Here is a 15,214-nt window from a genome sequence, read left to right as displayed (position 1 = left end):
GTTAATTTTTAACTTGCCTGGTCAAGACAGCTGCCATTCCCAACCTGGGGACTCTCTGGCAGCCTGGCACAGCTGGAAGGCCAAATCCTCCCAACTCTCATTGCTCTGGTACAAGAGGCCTGCAAAGACACGAAATTAAAATTCTCTCCCCTGTCTCAGAATACTCTCTACCACAAAATCAAGAAGCCTGGTGGAGAATAAGGAATCTCAACATATAAAGTAACTCTGGGGAAACCAGGCCAGTTATTAGCCAAGGCAAAAAAACATTACAAAAATCTTTTGCCAATCAATCCTATTATATCCTTGCTATGAAGCAGAATGGCTCAGCTCAGCCAGGTAAGAGCTACTGACCTGCATGGGCACCGAGAACAAGCTTGGGTCCTCCAGCTGGAAGCCTGTGATGATGGTGACCATTCCTGTGGTGTCATCCTCTCCGCTGCCCTGGGACACTGTCAACTGTTTGCAGCTGTCCAGTATTTTATAGAGATTCCTGACAGAAAAAAGAAACAAAAGGGAAGGTCAGCAGGAAGACCACATCTGCTTGGGACGATAAGTGGGAAGCAGGGCGGCTTTCCTGCTCCTGTTAAACACTTTTCTGAGACCTTTTTGAGCACGGAGTGCTTTGTGTAACATGCACAGGTGGCTGCCCTTACCTCCAAGGAATTTCATCATTATTCACACAGAACAAGCTCTGCAATGGGTCCCAGTGCTAACACCTCTCCCCAAAGCCACCAGCCTGCTGTGAACTGGGCTCAGACACCTTTAGATGCTGAAAGCTTACCAGGCATCTAAATCTTGTCTCTTCAATTTATGCCTCTCAAAGCTCTTCCCAACATCTTTCTGGCAACGAATATACCTAAGAAGAAAGCAGAGTCTCTGAGCTCATATGGAGACCGTCACACAGGCTAAAGTCAGTGATCCACAGCAGCTTCTCTGGGTGCTGTAGGGCTTCCACCAACCCAACTCTAACACCCAAAGGTCCATGCAAAGAATCCCCTGTGAATCCCTTCAATCATCTCCCTGCCTCACCACGAATCCCACGTGCTGCTCACAGTACCACGTCTCAAGCCCATCAGCCTCATGACATTGGCCTCAGAGATTAAGTTTGTCCTCTCAGCTGTGTTTCTGCAGAGCACTCAGGTACAATCCAGTTCTTCCAGCACTTCCAGTGCTGTGGCAAACATCACTGCTCCAGTTTATACAGCAACAGAGATGCAACTCCACCATTGCTCAGAAGCAGCTTGCACTTCACAGCTGAGTAGCAACTACCAGCACATCTGAAGAACCAGCTGCTTAATCCCATTCCTGAAGTCTGGCTTTTCCTTGGCCCACCACTTATTCTGCTCCAAGGGATCCACAGCCTGGTCCCACCCAAAGCCCACCCCTTCCAAAAACAAAGGAAAATCCATCTCTTGCTCTCACCTGTTTCCCTTTTTAAATTCTGCCTCCAGATACCGAATGCTGTCCCTAGCACCAGCGTTCTCCCTTTTCAGGAAGTCTAGGCCATCGATAACTAACAGGAAAAAAAAAAAAAAACAAAAACAACCAAAATCATCTTATTTACAGTTCTACTTCTGCAAACTAATCCAGAGGCATCAAGTACTTCCCATTGCACAGAACACTGTCCAAAAAATAGCTGCCACAGGAGAAGGAGAGGGGGAACAGGACTCCTCTCAGCTCTTCTGACACACTCTCAAAATCCCAAGCATGGACCACACATAGAGCTGGCCCCAAAAGCAACACATCAAAAGGGTGTTGCAACAGTTCCAGATGAAGTCAAGGATAAGAGCAGGAGGAGGGAAAGCCACCACCCAGGTCCCTGGGGCCTGCTCCCAGCACAGAAGGGAGAGGCAGCCACTGACAGTTACCTGCTGTGGAGTACCCATACCTGTTCGAGGAATGATGATTATGAACCTCCCACTAGTGGCCAGCTGCTTGACAAGAGCCAGGTGCTGGCAGAGGGCCTGGGTGTCCGGAACAAGGTAAGGAGACATGGCTGACTGTGCCTTGGGCTGCTGCAGACTTCCCTCCAGCTGAGACACTTCCAGCTGAAAACACACACGCAAAGACACTCATTTCACATTTATGCTGAAATATAGCATCAAACAGGGCAAGACTTGCCCTGCAAAGCTCCATCAGGCTCTTCCAACCTCTGAGCATACAGAACAGAGAGCTGGATGCAGCAGAAGGTCAGCAAAAGGAGATGGTCCCACTTTGCACTGCCCAGGGCAGCCCCACATCGAGTACTGTGAACAGTTTGTGGCACCTTGATGTAAGAGGGGTATCGAAATACTAGACAGTGTCCAGAGTAGGATGACCACGATGGTGCCTCAAGTGGCTGAGGTCACTCTGTTTGCTCAGACTGGGGCAGAGAAGGCTGAGGGTGACTGCCCCATCGCAGCCCACACCTTCCTCAAGGAGGTGAGCAAAGAGGTGGTGCTGACTTCCTCTCTCCAATGACTAGCAATAGGATAAGAGGAAACAGTACATTTCACTTCTAGCTTTATTGCTTCATCAGGGCAAGTTCAAGCTGAACATTAGGAAAAAGTTCTTCCCCCAGAGGGTGGCTGGTTCCTGGAACAAGCTCCCCAGGAAAGGGGTTGTCACACCCAGCTCCCAGAGGTAAAGAAAGCATTCTGTTTAAAGTAGCCCTGTGAGGAGCAGGGACTTGGATTGCATGATCCTTACAGGATCCCTTCCAACTTGAGATATTTTACACTTCAATCTATGTAGAATGGACTTACTGCCTCTGTGTGGGATGGGACCCCCTTCCCTTCCCAGGTTCTGACATTCCAGCCACTACCCTGCTGGTTTTCAGGCTGGAACTGGAATCTCCTACCTGCAGTCGAAGCTGAGCCATGTCTCTCATGAGCCTGTTCCGACGAGCTTCCTCTGCAGCCTAGTTGCAAAACCAAACTTCCATATCAGTTAGCAGGAAACACACCAGCTGACACTAGCATGCACTTCCAGAAACACTTCCAGAGTGAAAAGGGGATACTGGAACAGCTTTAAGGAACAAAACTTTCATCTCCTCCCAAAGATCTGTGATTATAGTTACAATCTAACAGCAACCTACAGGAAACTCTGCCAAGTGGAGAGAATTCATTCACCTCTACCAACTCACCATGTGAAACTGGGCCTGGGCCTGGTGCAGCAAGTTGTCTTGCTCTGACTGTGCTATACTGATGAAGATCCCAAGCTCCGAGTTGAACTGCAGGATGCTGCCTTGCAGGTGGGTAATGAAGTGGCCAAAGCTCCGAATGCAGCAGATCCGCACGACAGACTGTAAGGAAGCAGGAGGCAGTCACCAGCCACCACAATCATGGCGCTTGGTGGCTGTGGCCTGAAGCAGTGCCAACCTGCAGCTCACGCTTTTGAAAAAGGCAGGAACTGATATCAAATTCCCAGTTCTGATTCATGTTTCTCATCTCTTCTGAAGTCAGAGACTGCAGGAGTGGGCTGCGGGAAAGACTACAGCTGGCCAGAAGGTTCAGGGGTGCCAGCAGTCTGGGCTTCCTCAACCCAAGAAAATCTTAGGAAATCTCAGCAGCACTCTGCCACACCTGCTCCATAAACCTCTGATCAGGCCTTCAGTGCTAGGAAAAGGAACTACATAATGCAACAATCCAGGTCTAATTTTTTTTCAGGATTTACCCCAACTCACCTCCTCAACTGCTGAGAAAATGGGCCGGTCCTGCTCGAAGTTAAACCTCTTGTGTGCATTTTTCAGAGGGGGAAGATTGCGCAGGGCCACATCTTCAGGGAGCAGCAGGTTGGCCTTCAGGTCTGGGAGCTCAGCATCACTCAGGATGTCTTTGACTTCATCACACAGGGCCAGCCCTGGAGAGGAGAGACAAGAAGAGCAAAACAACTGATGAAGGGGCTGAGAACTGCTTTACATGATCTGTAATGGTCCCAGGCACAGGTATTAATGACACAAGTTCTGTGAGCACCTGCTTCAGGAGGAACCACCCAAAATTCAAAGAGCAACTCTCCCAAACAATCTACCGAGGGAAATCATCTGTTTGGATGGATAGCTTTCCCACCTATTCCAACTGATGAGCAACCCTGTTTAAACTCTGCTTCCCATGAACCATTGGGAACTTCAGGCTCAGCCCTGAAGAGGCACACAGTACATCATGAGCAGCTGGAGCTCTGAAACTATTTTCCAGGATTACCATGGAAAAATCACAGCCTTACTCCTGCCATTGGCAATGAATTTCACTCCTGTTGGCCACACAGATTCTCACATGCTGGTGTCAGTGATTCAGTATACTGCCAGCCATATTAATGTATTAATACAGCATTTTTGTGTGCGCTTTTTGGGATTGTCCTGTCAGGGCCAGGAGTTGAACTCAATCCTGGAGCAAGGCAGGGAAGTGTCTTTCAACTCAGCCAATCTTCTGTGATTATATGATTCTAAAGACTATAGGACAGTATAGGAATATATATGTATATTCCTATATATACTGTGCATATATAGGAATATACACACTGGAATGGTGTTTAAACAAAACAACAAAAAAAACCCCAACCCCTCCCCCCCCGCCCCGCAAAGGAAAAAACCAACCAAAAAAACCCCACCAAAACCACAAAATGAAAAAAACAAAAAAAAAAATTCCAAAAAAACCAAAAAACAAAACAACAACAACAAAAACACAGGCACATGTTACTTCCTGTTGTGTTTATAAAAAACTGCTACTAGGAAATCTTCCTCCCTGGGCTTTCACACACCCTGGGAATCACTGATGACTAGGCTTGGTGAAAAATTACATTTCCACTTCTTTCTCCAGTACCTGATTCCTGCAGGTCTGCAGCAGAAGGCAGAAGGTTCAGGAGCACAGACAGCCTGTTCCACAGGCTCTGAGAGCTCTGCAGGAACAGAACACAAAAGGTCATAGAAAATGTCAAGACAGACATATACAACAACTAGGCAGCTTAGGCCATCTAGCATCTGACAACCGTCAGAATGCTTTATGAAGAATAAACCTCACCACCCTTCTTAGGCCCAGATTAGCTAAACTCAGCTGGAGGGGGACATAACATCATCCTCCACCCAGGACTGGGGCAATGTCTGCAACCAGCCCAGGTAGCCCAGGTACACAACCTTGTAGAGATCCCCACCACCATCCCCACCTGAGCACACATAATGATGAGGTCTGTGTTTGTCCTCAGCCAGTCCAGGAACACCTTGACAGTAAGCAGCAGCCCTTCATTGGTCATGATCTCCAACTTCTCCTGAAGGGATCGCTCATTTCTGCAGGATTTGTTACTTGAAATGCTTTCTTCAGAGTCAGACACATCATCTGGAAAACAGAGGCAAGCACAAGATGGCAACTGTTAAACCCCTTGAGATGCCAAGCCCTGATGGTGTTGGAACAGCACTGGGCTGGTAATAATTGAGTTGAGATACTCGGTGCCTCCACACATCCTCACAAAACTAGTTCCTGTCCCCTGTGCTGTTACTAAAGTGTATCACCCCTGCTTCTCCTTCCTCCTTGGGATAAGAGGGTTAAAATCTCCCTGTGAAAGTTTGACCAATGTGTAACCTCTGCAGCAGCAGCCTTCAAGAGGCTTGCTGACAGTGTGGGGCAGCACATGCCAGCACAAGGACCAGAGCAGCTCCTGCAGGGAACAGAGTTGTGAGGCCAACATGCTCCCAGCTTCGAGCCAGGCAGGAGAAGGAAACGGCAAGGGTCTGCCCTATGGGTCATTCTCTGTCCTATGAGTCAGAGAATCTTAAATATTGAACATATTCTTTGCACTCTTCTGACTTTTCCAGACCTGAGGATTTCAAAGCCATTGCAAGAGGAATCACATGGGACATGAGTGACCTGAGGTCAAGCTGGGAATCAACCACACGTTTTGCTACAGCCCCTTATTTCAAGCCTACCATTGCTTCCTATTAGCACAGCTATGGGTATTCCATAAACCCTGGGAATCACAAGAAAGGAGGTGATTTATTCAGAACCCATCACTGACAGTGTTACACCACAAAAAAGCAGTTTGGATACAGCACAGATGAGGAGAGCACGAAGCTAAAATGCACACAGTGAATTTATTCCATCTCTCATTTTCTACAACTGTAAAGGTATTGTGGCCACACGTTCCTGGAGCTGCAAGAGCAAGATAACCGCTGAGGAAAAGGGTTAAACAGCCCAAAGCCCATTTGTTTCTTCCTTTACCCCTCCATCTCTTTCATGTGGCCATGGAGCAGTGCCAGGAGCCAATCAACACTAACATGATCTAATACTGTGCCTTCAAATGCTGGCCCAGGCGAAGCCTGGATCTTTCCAGTGCTGTAGGCCAGCTGGATTTGGCAGCAGGATGCAGAATGTTTCCTTGCTCCAGGGAAGCTGGGAGGAATGAAAAACAAGACTGAACAGGCCCATGTAGTTCTATGTGAAATACAAACAATTCCCTGTAGTTTATCACAGATCCTTTTCCAGCTGTTTTTGCTCAGGACATCACTCAGTTGTGTAAGCTGAGTGGTAACGGGCAGCTCCACCTGCTGTGCATCTCCCAAGGGCTCAGCGTGAAACAGGCAGTGAGACACATTTGGTGGGTCACAGAGGCCCTCAACACCTCTCACATGCACCTGGGTCACATCTTCCACACAAACTTCTGTATGAGCATTGGACTGATAATCTGACATCTCATGGAGAGCTCCTCATCCTCCATCTGCCCTGTCTGTCACCAAAAGCAACAGTGTCTGATTAGGTATTTCACAAAGGGAAAAGGGAAGATGCAATTTTTAATACCTGCTGGAATTATCCACTGGAACCAAAATGGCTTCACTATAGCAAAGCAGGCCTGAAAAATTCATAGGTCCTCTACAATGGGGTTATAGCAGAGGAGTATGAGGGAAGAGCAACTGACCTCATCTACCTGGGTTTGTGCAGAACCTTTGACACTGTCCTGCACAATATCCTTGTCTCTTAACCGGAGAGACATGGATTTGATTGATAGACCACATAGTGGACAACAACTTGGCTGGATAACCATAGTTCAAGAGCTGCAGCCAACAGCTCAGTGTCCAAATGGAGAGCAGTGAAGAGGGACGTCCTCAGGGGTTGGGACCAGCACTTTTTAACATCTTTGTTGGTGTCACAGACAGAACAAGTGCACCTGCAGCCAGTTTGCTGACAACACTGATTTGTGTGGTGGGTGAATAGCAAGGGCAAGGAGAAATATTGCACTTGTATTGGGGCAATCCCAAGCACAAACACCGGATGGGGAGAACGGATGGAGAGTAGCCCCGAGAAGAATTTTGGGCAGATGGGTTGACAAAAAGCTCAGCATGCCATGGCACCGTTGCACTGGGGGCCCAGAAACCAAACACTGTCCTGGGCTCATCCCCAATAGTGTGGGTAGTATGTGAAGGGTGGGTTTCTGCCCTTCTACTCTGCTGAGATCCCCCTGCAGAGCTGCCTCCAGCTCTAGGCCCCGAGCACAGGAAGGACGAGGAGCTCTTGAAGTGAGTCCAGAGGCCATGGAGGTGATCCAGGGGCTGGAGCCCCTCTGTTCTGGTGACAGGCTGGGAGAGCGGGGAGTGCTCTGCTTAGAGAAGTAAAGGCTCCAGAGAGACCTTATAGCTCCTTCCATTGCCTAAAGGTGCTTCAAGAGAGCTGGTGAGGGACTTTGACATGGTCCTGGAGGGGACAAGGGGGAATGGCTTTAAACTGAAGGTAAATTTAGATATGGTATTAGGAAAAAATTGTTCCCTGTGAGGGTGGTGAAGCTCTGGCACAGGTTGCCAAGAGAAGCTGTGGCTGCCCTTGAAGTGTTCAAGGTGAGGTTGGATGTAGTTTGGGACAACCTAATGCAAGAAGGATGAAATCACATGGGCTTTAAAGTCTCTTCCAAACAAAACAGACTGTGAGCCTGTGATTATCACAGCGACTCAGCATTTAGTCTGCAGAACAGCAGTTGTTCTGGTCACCCTGGTTGGCCACAGGTGTTTCCTTTGCTCAGTGCACATATTCCTGCATGCTGGGCAGTAAAAGTAAAGCTTCACCATCAGGAAATGTCCAACCCAAGGCCTGCCCACTACTCGGGCAATGTGCTCCTCCAAACCTAGCCAAAGGAGAGCTTGTCCCATGGGAAACAGTGAATTTAGCAAACAGACTGCTATAGTTTGCAGTTTTCTACAAACAATTGCAACAACAAGGCCCTTACCTTGGTCTGCCAAGCTGGGCTTCTCCAGATCTCCATTGAAACAAGGCTTGCTCTCTATCCCGTCCTTCAAGGCAGGTGGTTCATTGTTGGGTTTCAGGAGAATATTGCTGAATGTGGGAGCCAAGCGAAAGCAGCGTTTGGTCTGGAACAGTTGGGTGGACATGGCCTGGAGATTACTGGCTATGCTTGCATCATTAGTGCTCAGGGAAGCTGGCCCATTGACTGCTGGATCCACAGCCTCAATTCTAGAGATGCTTGGGCTCTTTAAGTCCCCCAGCCCACTGCCATCTACACAGTTCTTTAAGGCCTCTTTGGGCCCACTTCTGCCTTGGCTGCTTCCCTCCTCACCCGGTTCATCCTCCATGTCCTCCAAGTCAGACCGAGATTCTTGGCTGTTCATGTCAGAGTCTGTCTCCACATCAAAAGCAGCTTCTGCTTCCTCATCACTCTTCTCTGAGCCACTCTCTGAGCCATCACTGCCCTTGATGGAGCTCTGGCTGGAATCAGAGTCAAAGCCCTCACTCAGGTCACTCTCATCCACTTTCTGGGGGTGGCGGCGGCGGCGCAGACAGGAGAGACGAGAGTATTTTTTGCTTTTCTTGCAGTCACTCTTCCGCTGTTCCTCACTGGGCTGATGATTGGGCAGCTCAGCTTCAGCTTCCTTCTCAATTGAGTTCACAGGTTCCCGTGGATCCTGGTCATCTGTTTACAGGGAGAATGTAAGTTAAAGTCACAGTGCGTTCCATACGCTGCTGCTTGCCAGCCCCAGACCCAGGGCTGCAAACTTCAGCCATCACTTCCATCAGTGTCTTCCACCGCAGAATAAGCAACCCCAGCAGAAAGACTCACTTTCTAGAAGAACTTGGGAAGCTGGGATTCCTACTGCCCAAGCTGGGCCACTCTGTTAGCAGGCAGCCTTAGTGCTCCAGGTTGCTAAACTGGCATAGAACACAGATGAATTCTAACTCCCCTTCCAAACTTTCCACAGTCAAAGAGCTGAGTGACCCACTGAGCAGGACATGTGCTCTGTAACTACACTGACCTGACCCAACCCCTTCCTTGACCAACATGCATGGAGCCTTTCTAGCAGCCCTGGATCACTGTGACAGCTTCAAAACCTGCAGAGGAGGGGTGATTCGTTGTTGCTTTTACCAGAAACTCCCTCAACCTGCATTCAGTGAGGTACTGCAAATGGACTGTTTTCAGTGAAAAGGTTTAGCAGTTTTATTCACTGCTCAATAAAAATCCCCCAGAAATTCAAGAGCCACCCTTGCCTGAGCAGAACTGAGGTATGCTGAGAGGGTCTGTCTCTTTTGGCCTCACTCAGTCCCTTTCCACCTCCCTCAGCCCAGATGTTTTACTCGAGATCATCTCCTCAGCGGAAGATGAAAGCAGCCAGTAAACAACAGCAAACAAAGACAGAGAATAAAGTCTCAGATTGGGATAAACAGATGATGAATGGGCTGCCAAGAGATACAGAAAGCAAATTCTTTATAAGGAAAGCAACATGTCCGTCCTGCGGTGCTTCAAATACTCAGAAAGAGCATCCAAGTGGAGACAACTCAGCAAATCAACCATCTTTGGGGATTCCAGACCAGAAGTAAAAAGATCAGTACACCTGTGCACTACAAAACCCATAGCCAGGGCAGAAAGGAGAGAAAGGGGAAAGACAGCCCTATAGGCAGGCAACCTGGGAGATCCAGGTGCTGCCATCTCTGTTCTCTTACCTATGCCATCACTCTGAAAGGCTGGGACAGGGTTTTCCCCTTCCTCTAGCTCAGCCTGGAGGCGAATATTGACGTGATTTATCAGGTGAGAGAAGAGGGCCAGTGTGAAGGCAATGGCTGCACTGTACTGCTTGGAACCTGCAACCAGACAGCACAGTGAGATGGAGGAGGTGAGCACTACACCATAACATGAATGTGAGTTGAGACAGCATCTTCAACCTAACTGTGCTGCTGGATGTTCACCATGGAATTTCCAAACAAAGCACTGGTTACCTGCCCTCTTGAGGCTGTGAACGCTCATAAGGCAGATGATCACCATGCGAAAGATCAGGAGATCAGGAAGGAAGGAGTAGCCACTCTCATATTCTTCTTCATCTTCACTAGTTGAGTTCAGGTTAGGAGGAGAGGGCAGGTAGAACAAGCACAGGTTGAAATCCTCCAGCACAGACTGGCAGAGAGATGTCAGCTCAGAATCCAAAGAACTTGAAAAGAGTGAAAAATAAATAAGAGTTATTAACTCAAGACTCATGCTCCTGGCATGTCTGCCCAGAAACTGAACCAAAACTGGCAGTTAGGCTGTCTTTAGCACTAAGCGGGATAAAGCACCAGGGAATATACTGCAGGCAACAACAGCTATGGGAAGTAAGTAACATTAATCAGATTATGTTTTCCTCTTTAAAGCTGCTAAACTAAAGACAAACAATACCTAGAGGTGGGTCACCAAAAACCAGATTAATTTTCCCCTGGGAGCTCACTAGTGGCCATTAAGATACACAAGGCACTTAAATGCTCAAGGGGGCAAAAGATCTAGATGCACTGCTCAGTGAAAAGTATTACACTGCCACACACATGGGACTCAGTTTTTCCTTCTCCCATGTCTCTCCTGCAGCCCAGAATATTCCAAAATCCTCCACAGCTATTCAGTTCTTCAAAGGAAGTGTCCATGAGATCAGTCCATTGGGCTATGGGAGCCTCCTAGTTATAAAACAATGCTGCCTGTGAAACTTCCAGCAAGCCTTTTCAGGGGAAAGTGTGCTTGGGAAATTGAAGTCATTCCCAAATTTCTTATGTGCTAAATACATGTTGAGTGGATATCAAGAGGAGCCTTGTGGTTCCACCTCAGTATAAGGCAGTACTGGAAAGCCAATTCCATACTGGGCTGCATGAGCAAAGGCAGAGCCAGCAGGTTGAGGACGTGTCCTGCCTCCCCATTTAGCACTCACAAGGTGGCATCTGGAGCACTGTATCTGGTCTTTGGGTCCCCAGGACAAAAACCAAAACCAAACCCAAACCAAACCAAATCAAATCAAAACAAAAGCAAACAAACAAACAAAACCACAAACAAAAACAAAACAAGAAACCCCACAAAAAACCAAACCAAAACAACAAACCAACCAACCAACCCAAAAACAAAACCCACCCCCCAAAAAACCAAAAAACCCTGACAAACTGGATTTAGTCCAGCAGAGGAACAGAGAACATGATGAGAGAACATGAGAAGAGGAAAAGAGAATCAAGTTTGTTCAGCCTGAAAAACAGAAGGCATGGGGGGGTGTCCTCTGTTTTCAGATGCCAAACAGATGATTACAGAGGACCAATTAAGACTCTCCTTAGTGATGCACAGCAAAAAGAAGAGAAATTATGGGCACACACTACAGAAACAAAGAATGAAATTAGATGCAAGGAGAAAAAAAATTCTATGGTGAAGGTGGTGAAACACTGGAAAAGGCACCAGAAAGGTGTGGGATTTCTGCCCTTGGATCCAGTGAAAACTCAGTGTGATGAGGCTCTGAGCAAGCTCATCCAACTTCACATCTGCATCTACTTTCACAGTGAAGACTACTCTGGGGAAGTACTGGACCCCTAGAAGGTGCCTTCCAACCTAAACCATTCCATGATGAATTTAAGTGCAGTTTGTATTAAGACCTTTAAAACACCTGTTCTGTTTCAAGCAGTAAGAGGTTTATTTAAAATCACCTGAAAACCTCCAGCAGAGACAGACAAAATCCAATAAAAAAAAATCTAAAAGCCCAAAATCACACAGCTATATAAAGCTTCCCATTTATTCTAAAACAGCCAGGACTTGGTGTTTCCTTGAACAAGGTGTTTGGTTACAGACTTCCAAGTGCAGTGAACAGCCCCACACACGTGTGGACAGTAACTCTTTGCTGTCCCATCAGCCTGAATACAGGGCTTGACAGGAAAAAGGCATCTGATGATTGCATGAGGTAAGTAAACACCAAAGGCACAGTACAGCACAGAGACAGCTGCAAGGCTCAGGAGCTCAACACACACTCAGGCTGGCTTGATTTAGACAAGTCACAAAGTATTTAACCCTTCGGTATTTCAGCCTCCCCTGGAAACAAGATCTTCAAGCTCCATACACAGATAGTCCAAAGCCTTGGGTCTTTTGGCAGAAAGCCTCAGCACAGGCACTGTTATCCTACAGGAAACCATCCCTTCCAATTCCAAGTGCCTGCTACTGTGAGTTATCAATAGAAGATACAATCTACCATAACCTTACCTGCTCTTTGGCTGCAAAAGACTCTGCAGGTACATGAAGCTCACCAGCAACCTCTTAATGTCTTTTCCTCTAAAAAGATGGAGGAGAAAATACTATAAAGCAGGTGCCCCATCACAGAGATGAACTGGGCTGACAGAGCTCTATTAACAGGTAAATCAGGTCTCAACTGAAAAGTCCATTCTGATGAAACTGGAGAGAAAGAAGTCAGTTTATACACTGCCAGCTTTCACCAATATGCCCCAACCCTCATGAACAGTCCGCGACTCCAGGGAAGAGTGAGATAATCTCTCAATGCGAACTCTATACCTGGCAATCATTCAGCTTTTCTCCTGAAATTATGAAACAAGAGATCAAGAATGGGATCTAGAGTGGGGCTCTCAAAATTCTGGGAACAGTCACTGCACTGAATGGCCCATCTACCAGCTCCACTTCCCACAAAGACACTACTCTCAACCCAGAGGATACACCAGTGGCACTGCAAACTCTCAGCCTTCAACTCTCCTTTTCTTTCCCTTCTTACCGTTTCTTGCTTGGAGACAGCTTCCTGGTTTCACATTTCTTCAGCTGATGATACATCTTGGCTGCTTTGTCATATAGCCGCTTCAGGTTCCCATAGGCACCTTCGAAAGACACTTCAGACTGGATACTAAAGCACCAAAACAGGACACAGCCAAAGTTACTTCTCCATAAGGCCGCTCACATTTTATGGCTTTAACTCACTAGCAAGTTATTCAGGCATTGAGGCAGGAGGACAGGTACCCAGTGGTGCTGTCTGAACATGCTGGGCAACTAAACTCCCACCAATGGCTGTGAACTGCACTTCAGTTGCCTCACAGCTTCTACCTGCCCTGCTTACACATATTCTCAAATCAGTGCCTTCAAGCCAGGAATTCCACCCAGCTCACACCACAGGGTGCCTCCCTAAGGGCCTCCAACCAACCCACTTCCAGCCTGGCTCTCCAGCTCACAAAAGGGGCTTGGGCAAAGCCTGCCAGGTACAACCCTGCACAGGTGATTAGTAACCAGCAAAATGGTTTGGTTTGACTGAGGCTCACTCTCATTACCACCAGTCCTGCTCAAGGGCACATCAAACTCAACTCTTTCTCTTCCCCTAAAATTCATTTGCCAAAACCAGTGCCAAGCTCAAAGTAAGGAGAATAGGATCTGGCACCCATAGTAGCAAGGCATGGCTTCCCTGCCCAGGACATCCAGATCTGCAGCAACTCACCAGCGTAAGTAGTAGTAGGTTGCTTCCACATTGTAGTATTTGCTCCCTGCCAATGTCCCCAGCTGGTTGAAGGGCATTCCTGTCAGGAAGGAGATGGGCAATGGAATTCACTTGGAATTCTCCAATGGCCCTGGCTAGAAAGTATATCCTTTCCCTTTCACATTTCCACACAGGAGGGAAGCCAGGAGACACTAAGAGTAGTAAAGCTGTAGTACAAAGGTCTGGACTACTCAATCTTTCCACCATCAAGGGTTTGTTTTCCATTTTACTCGTCTTTTAGATCCTCCCCATCTTGTGCCAGTTACCTCTATAAGAGAGGGGAGCAAACAACGTCTCCTCCTTTGGACTAACAGTGGTGTGGCGTTGACTCCATATTCCCTGACAGAGATGTCATGTTATTGGCATCTGAGAGTTCTATTCCAGCTCCTGTGGTGCAGAAACTTTTGCCACTTTTATTTGGGAACAGCCCCTAAAACAGTTCAGTAAGAACTCTGCAAAGACAGCGTGGAGAGAACATTTGGCTGGAACCACACACTAAGGTATGACAAGCCCTCTACTCTGGCACTGATGTGTTCCCAGAAGGAGGAAGGAGGAAGCAGCACAGGAGATGTTTCTCTCATGAGTAAAAGGGGAAGGTGATTGATAATGCTCTGCTCCTGGCAATGGAGAGCTAGATCTGCCCTTAGCCCAAAGGTACAACATCACCACAGTCAGGGAAGTCTGAGCTTCTCAGAGGTTCTCAACTGAGTACAATGAGCTCACTGGTAAAGAGCACCCTGGCGTTAACTCCTCTGTTTGGCTTGCCAGCAAGAGAAGTTCTCAAAGGAAACAACTTCAGCCAGAAGATAAAACCAGTCCTCTCTCAGCTGCAAGATATAAACCTAACCAGTGTAGTACATTGTTCTTATGTTGCAGCAACATAATTTTAACAACTATAAATTCATGGTTAGTCACTCACCAATTTGTGGCGCAACAGAAAGGGCTTGATAGTAAAATCTCTCAGCCAGCAGCTCCGTGTCCACGCCTGCCAGTTCATTCTGATAACGAGCTGAAAGGAAGCCACACACCATGCATCAGAAACCCGAAGGCAGTGTCTGCTGCAGAGCAGCACGGTTTCTCTATTAAAAATACCACAAAACTTGAAATACTAGCCAAGACAACAAATCCACCAAAGAACTGCTCTTGGCAAACACTGCAACACACAGGGTTTGCCAGGCCTGTCTGAAACACTTCTTTGACCTGCTCACACCACACACCACAACTCCTACCCCTTCCACATGAGGGCAGAGCCTACCACACTTACAGCATCACATGAACAAAAGGAAAATGCTCTTCTTCTCCATGTGTTAAGTGCTGATTCATCTATCCTTGAAGTAACTCAGAGTTGTGTTCCATTTTCCTGTACCTCAGACTATATTCTAGCTATATTCTAATACAGCAGGGTGTGAAATCTAAATCAAGTCAGCTGACTTCATAGATATACCTGACTGTGGCTAGACTGAACTTTATTTTCTCTCTCGTTTTTTTTTTGTTTTGGGTTTTTTTTGTTTGTTTGTT

At 47.3% G+C, this 15,214-nt stretch overlaps 1 protein-coding gene across 1 annotated transcript in view; it reads right to left on the bottom strand.

Moving 5' to 3' along the window:
- SMG5 (SMG5 nonsense mediated mRNA decay factor) overlaps positions 1–15,214 on the bottom strand; it is a 31,634-nt gene that overhangs the window by 4,311 nt on the left and 12,109 nt on the right. Inside the window, exons 6-21 of the mRNA XM_066337990.1 lie at positions 14,616–14,705; positions 13,658–13,736; positions 12,950–13,075; positions 12,430–12,498; positions 10,179–10,387; positions 9,906–10,043; positions 8,179–8,880; positions 5,137–5,306; positions 4,797–4,872; positions 3,665–3,840; positions 3,125–3,283; positions 2,840–2,899; positions 1,889–2,048; positions 1,423–1,513; positions 782–856; positions 352–490 (exon numbers count right to left, since the gene is read on the bottom strand). Coding sequence (XP_066194087.1) covers positions 352–490; positions 782–856; positions 1,423–1,513; positions 1,889–2,048; positions 2,840–2,899; positions 3,125–3,283; positions 3,665–3,840; positions 4,797–4,872; positions 5,137–5,306; positions 8,179–8,880; positions 9,906–10,043; positions 10,179–10,387; positions 12,430–12,498; positions 12,950–13,075; positions 13,658–13,736; positions 14,616–14,705 — 2,519 coding nt within the window. The remainder of the gene's footprint in view (positions 1–351; positions 491–781; positions 857–1,422; positions 1,514–1,888; positions 2,049–2,839; positions 2,900–3,124; positions 3,284–3,664; positions 3,841–4,796; positions 4,873–5,136; positions 5,307–8,178; positions 8,881–9,905; positions 10,044–10,178; positions 10,388–12,429; positions 12,499–12,949; positions 13,076–13,657; positions 13,737–14,615; positions 14,706–15,214) is intronic.

The sequence above is a fragment of the Sylvia atricapilla genome, chromosome 30, assembly GCF_009819655.1.
Source record: "Sylvia atricapilla isolate bSylAtr1 chromosome 30, bSylAtr1.pri, whole genome shotgun sequence".
NCBI lineage: Eukaryota > Metazoa > Chordata > Aves > Passeriformes > Sylviidae > Sylvia > Sylvia atricapilla.
This window is presented reverse-complemented; position numbering and strand designations above follow the sequence as displayed.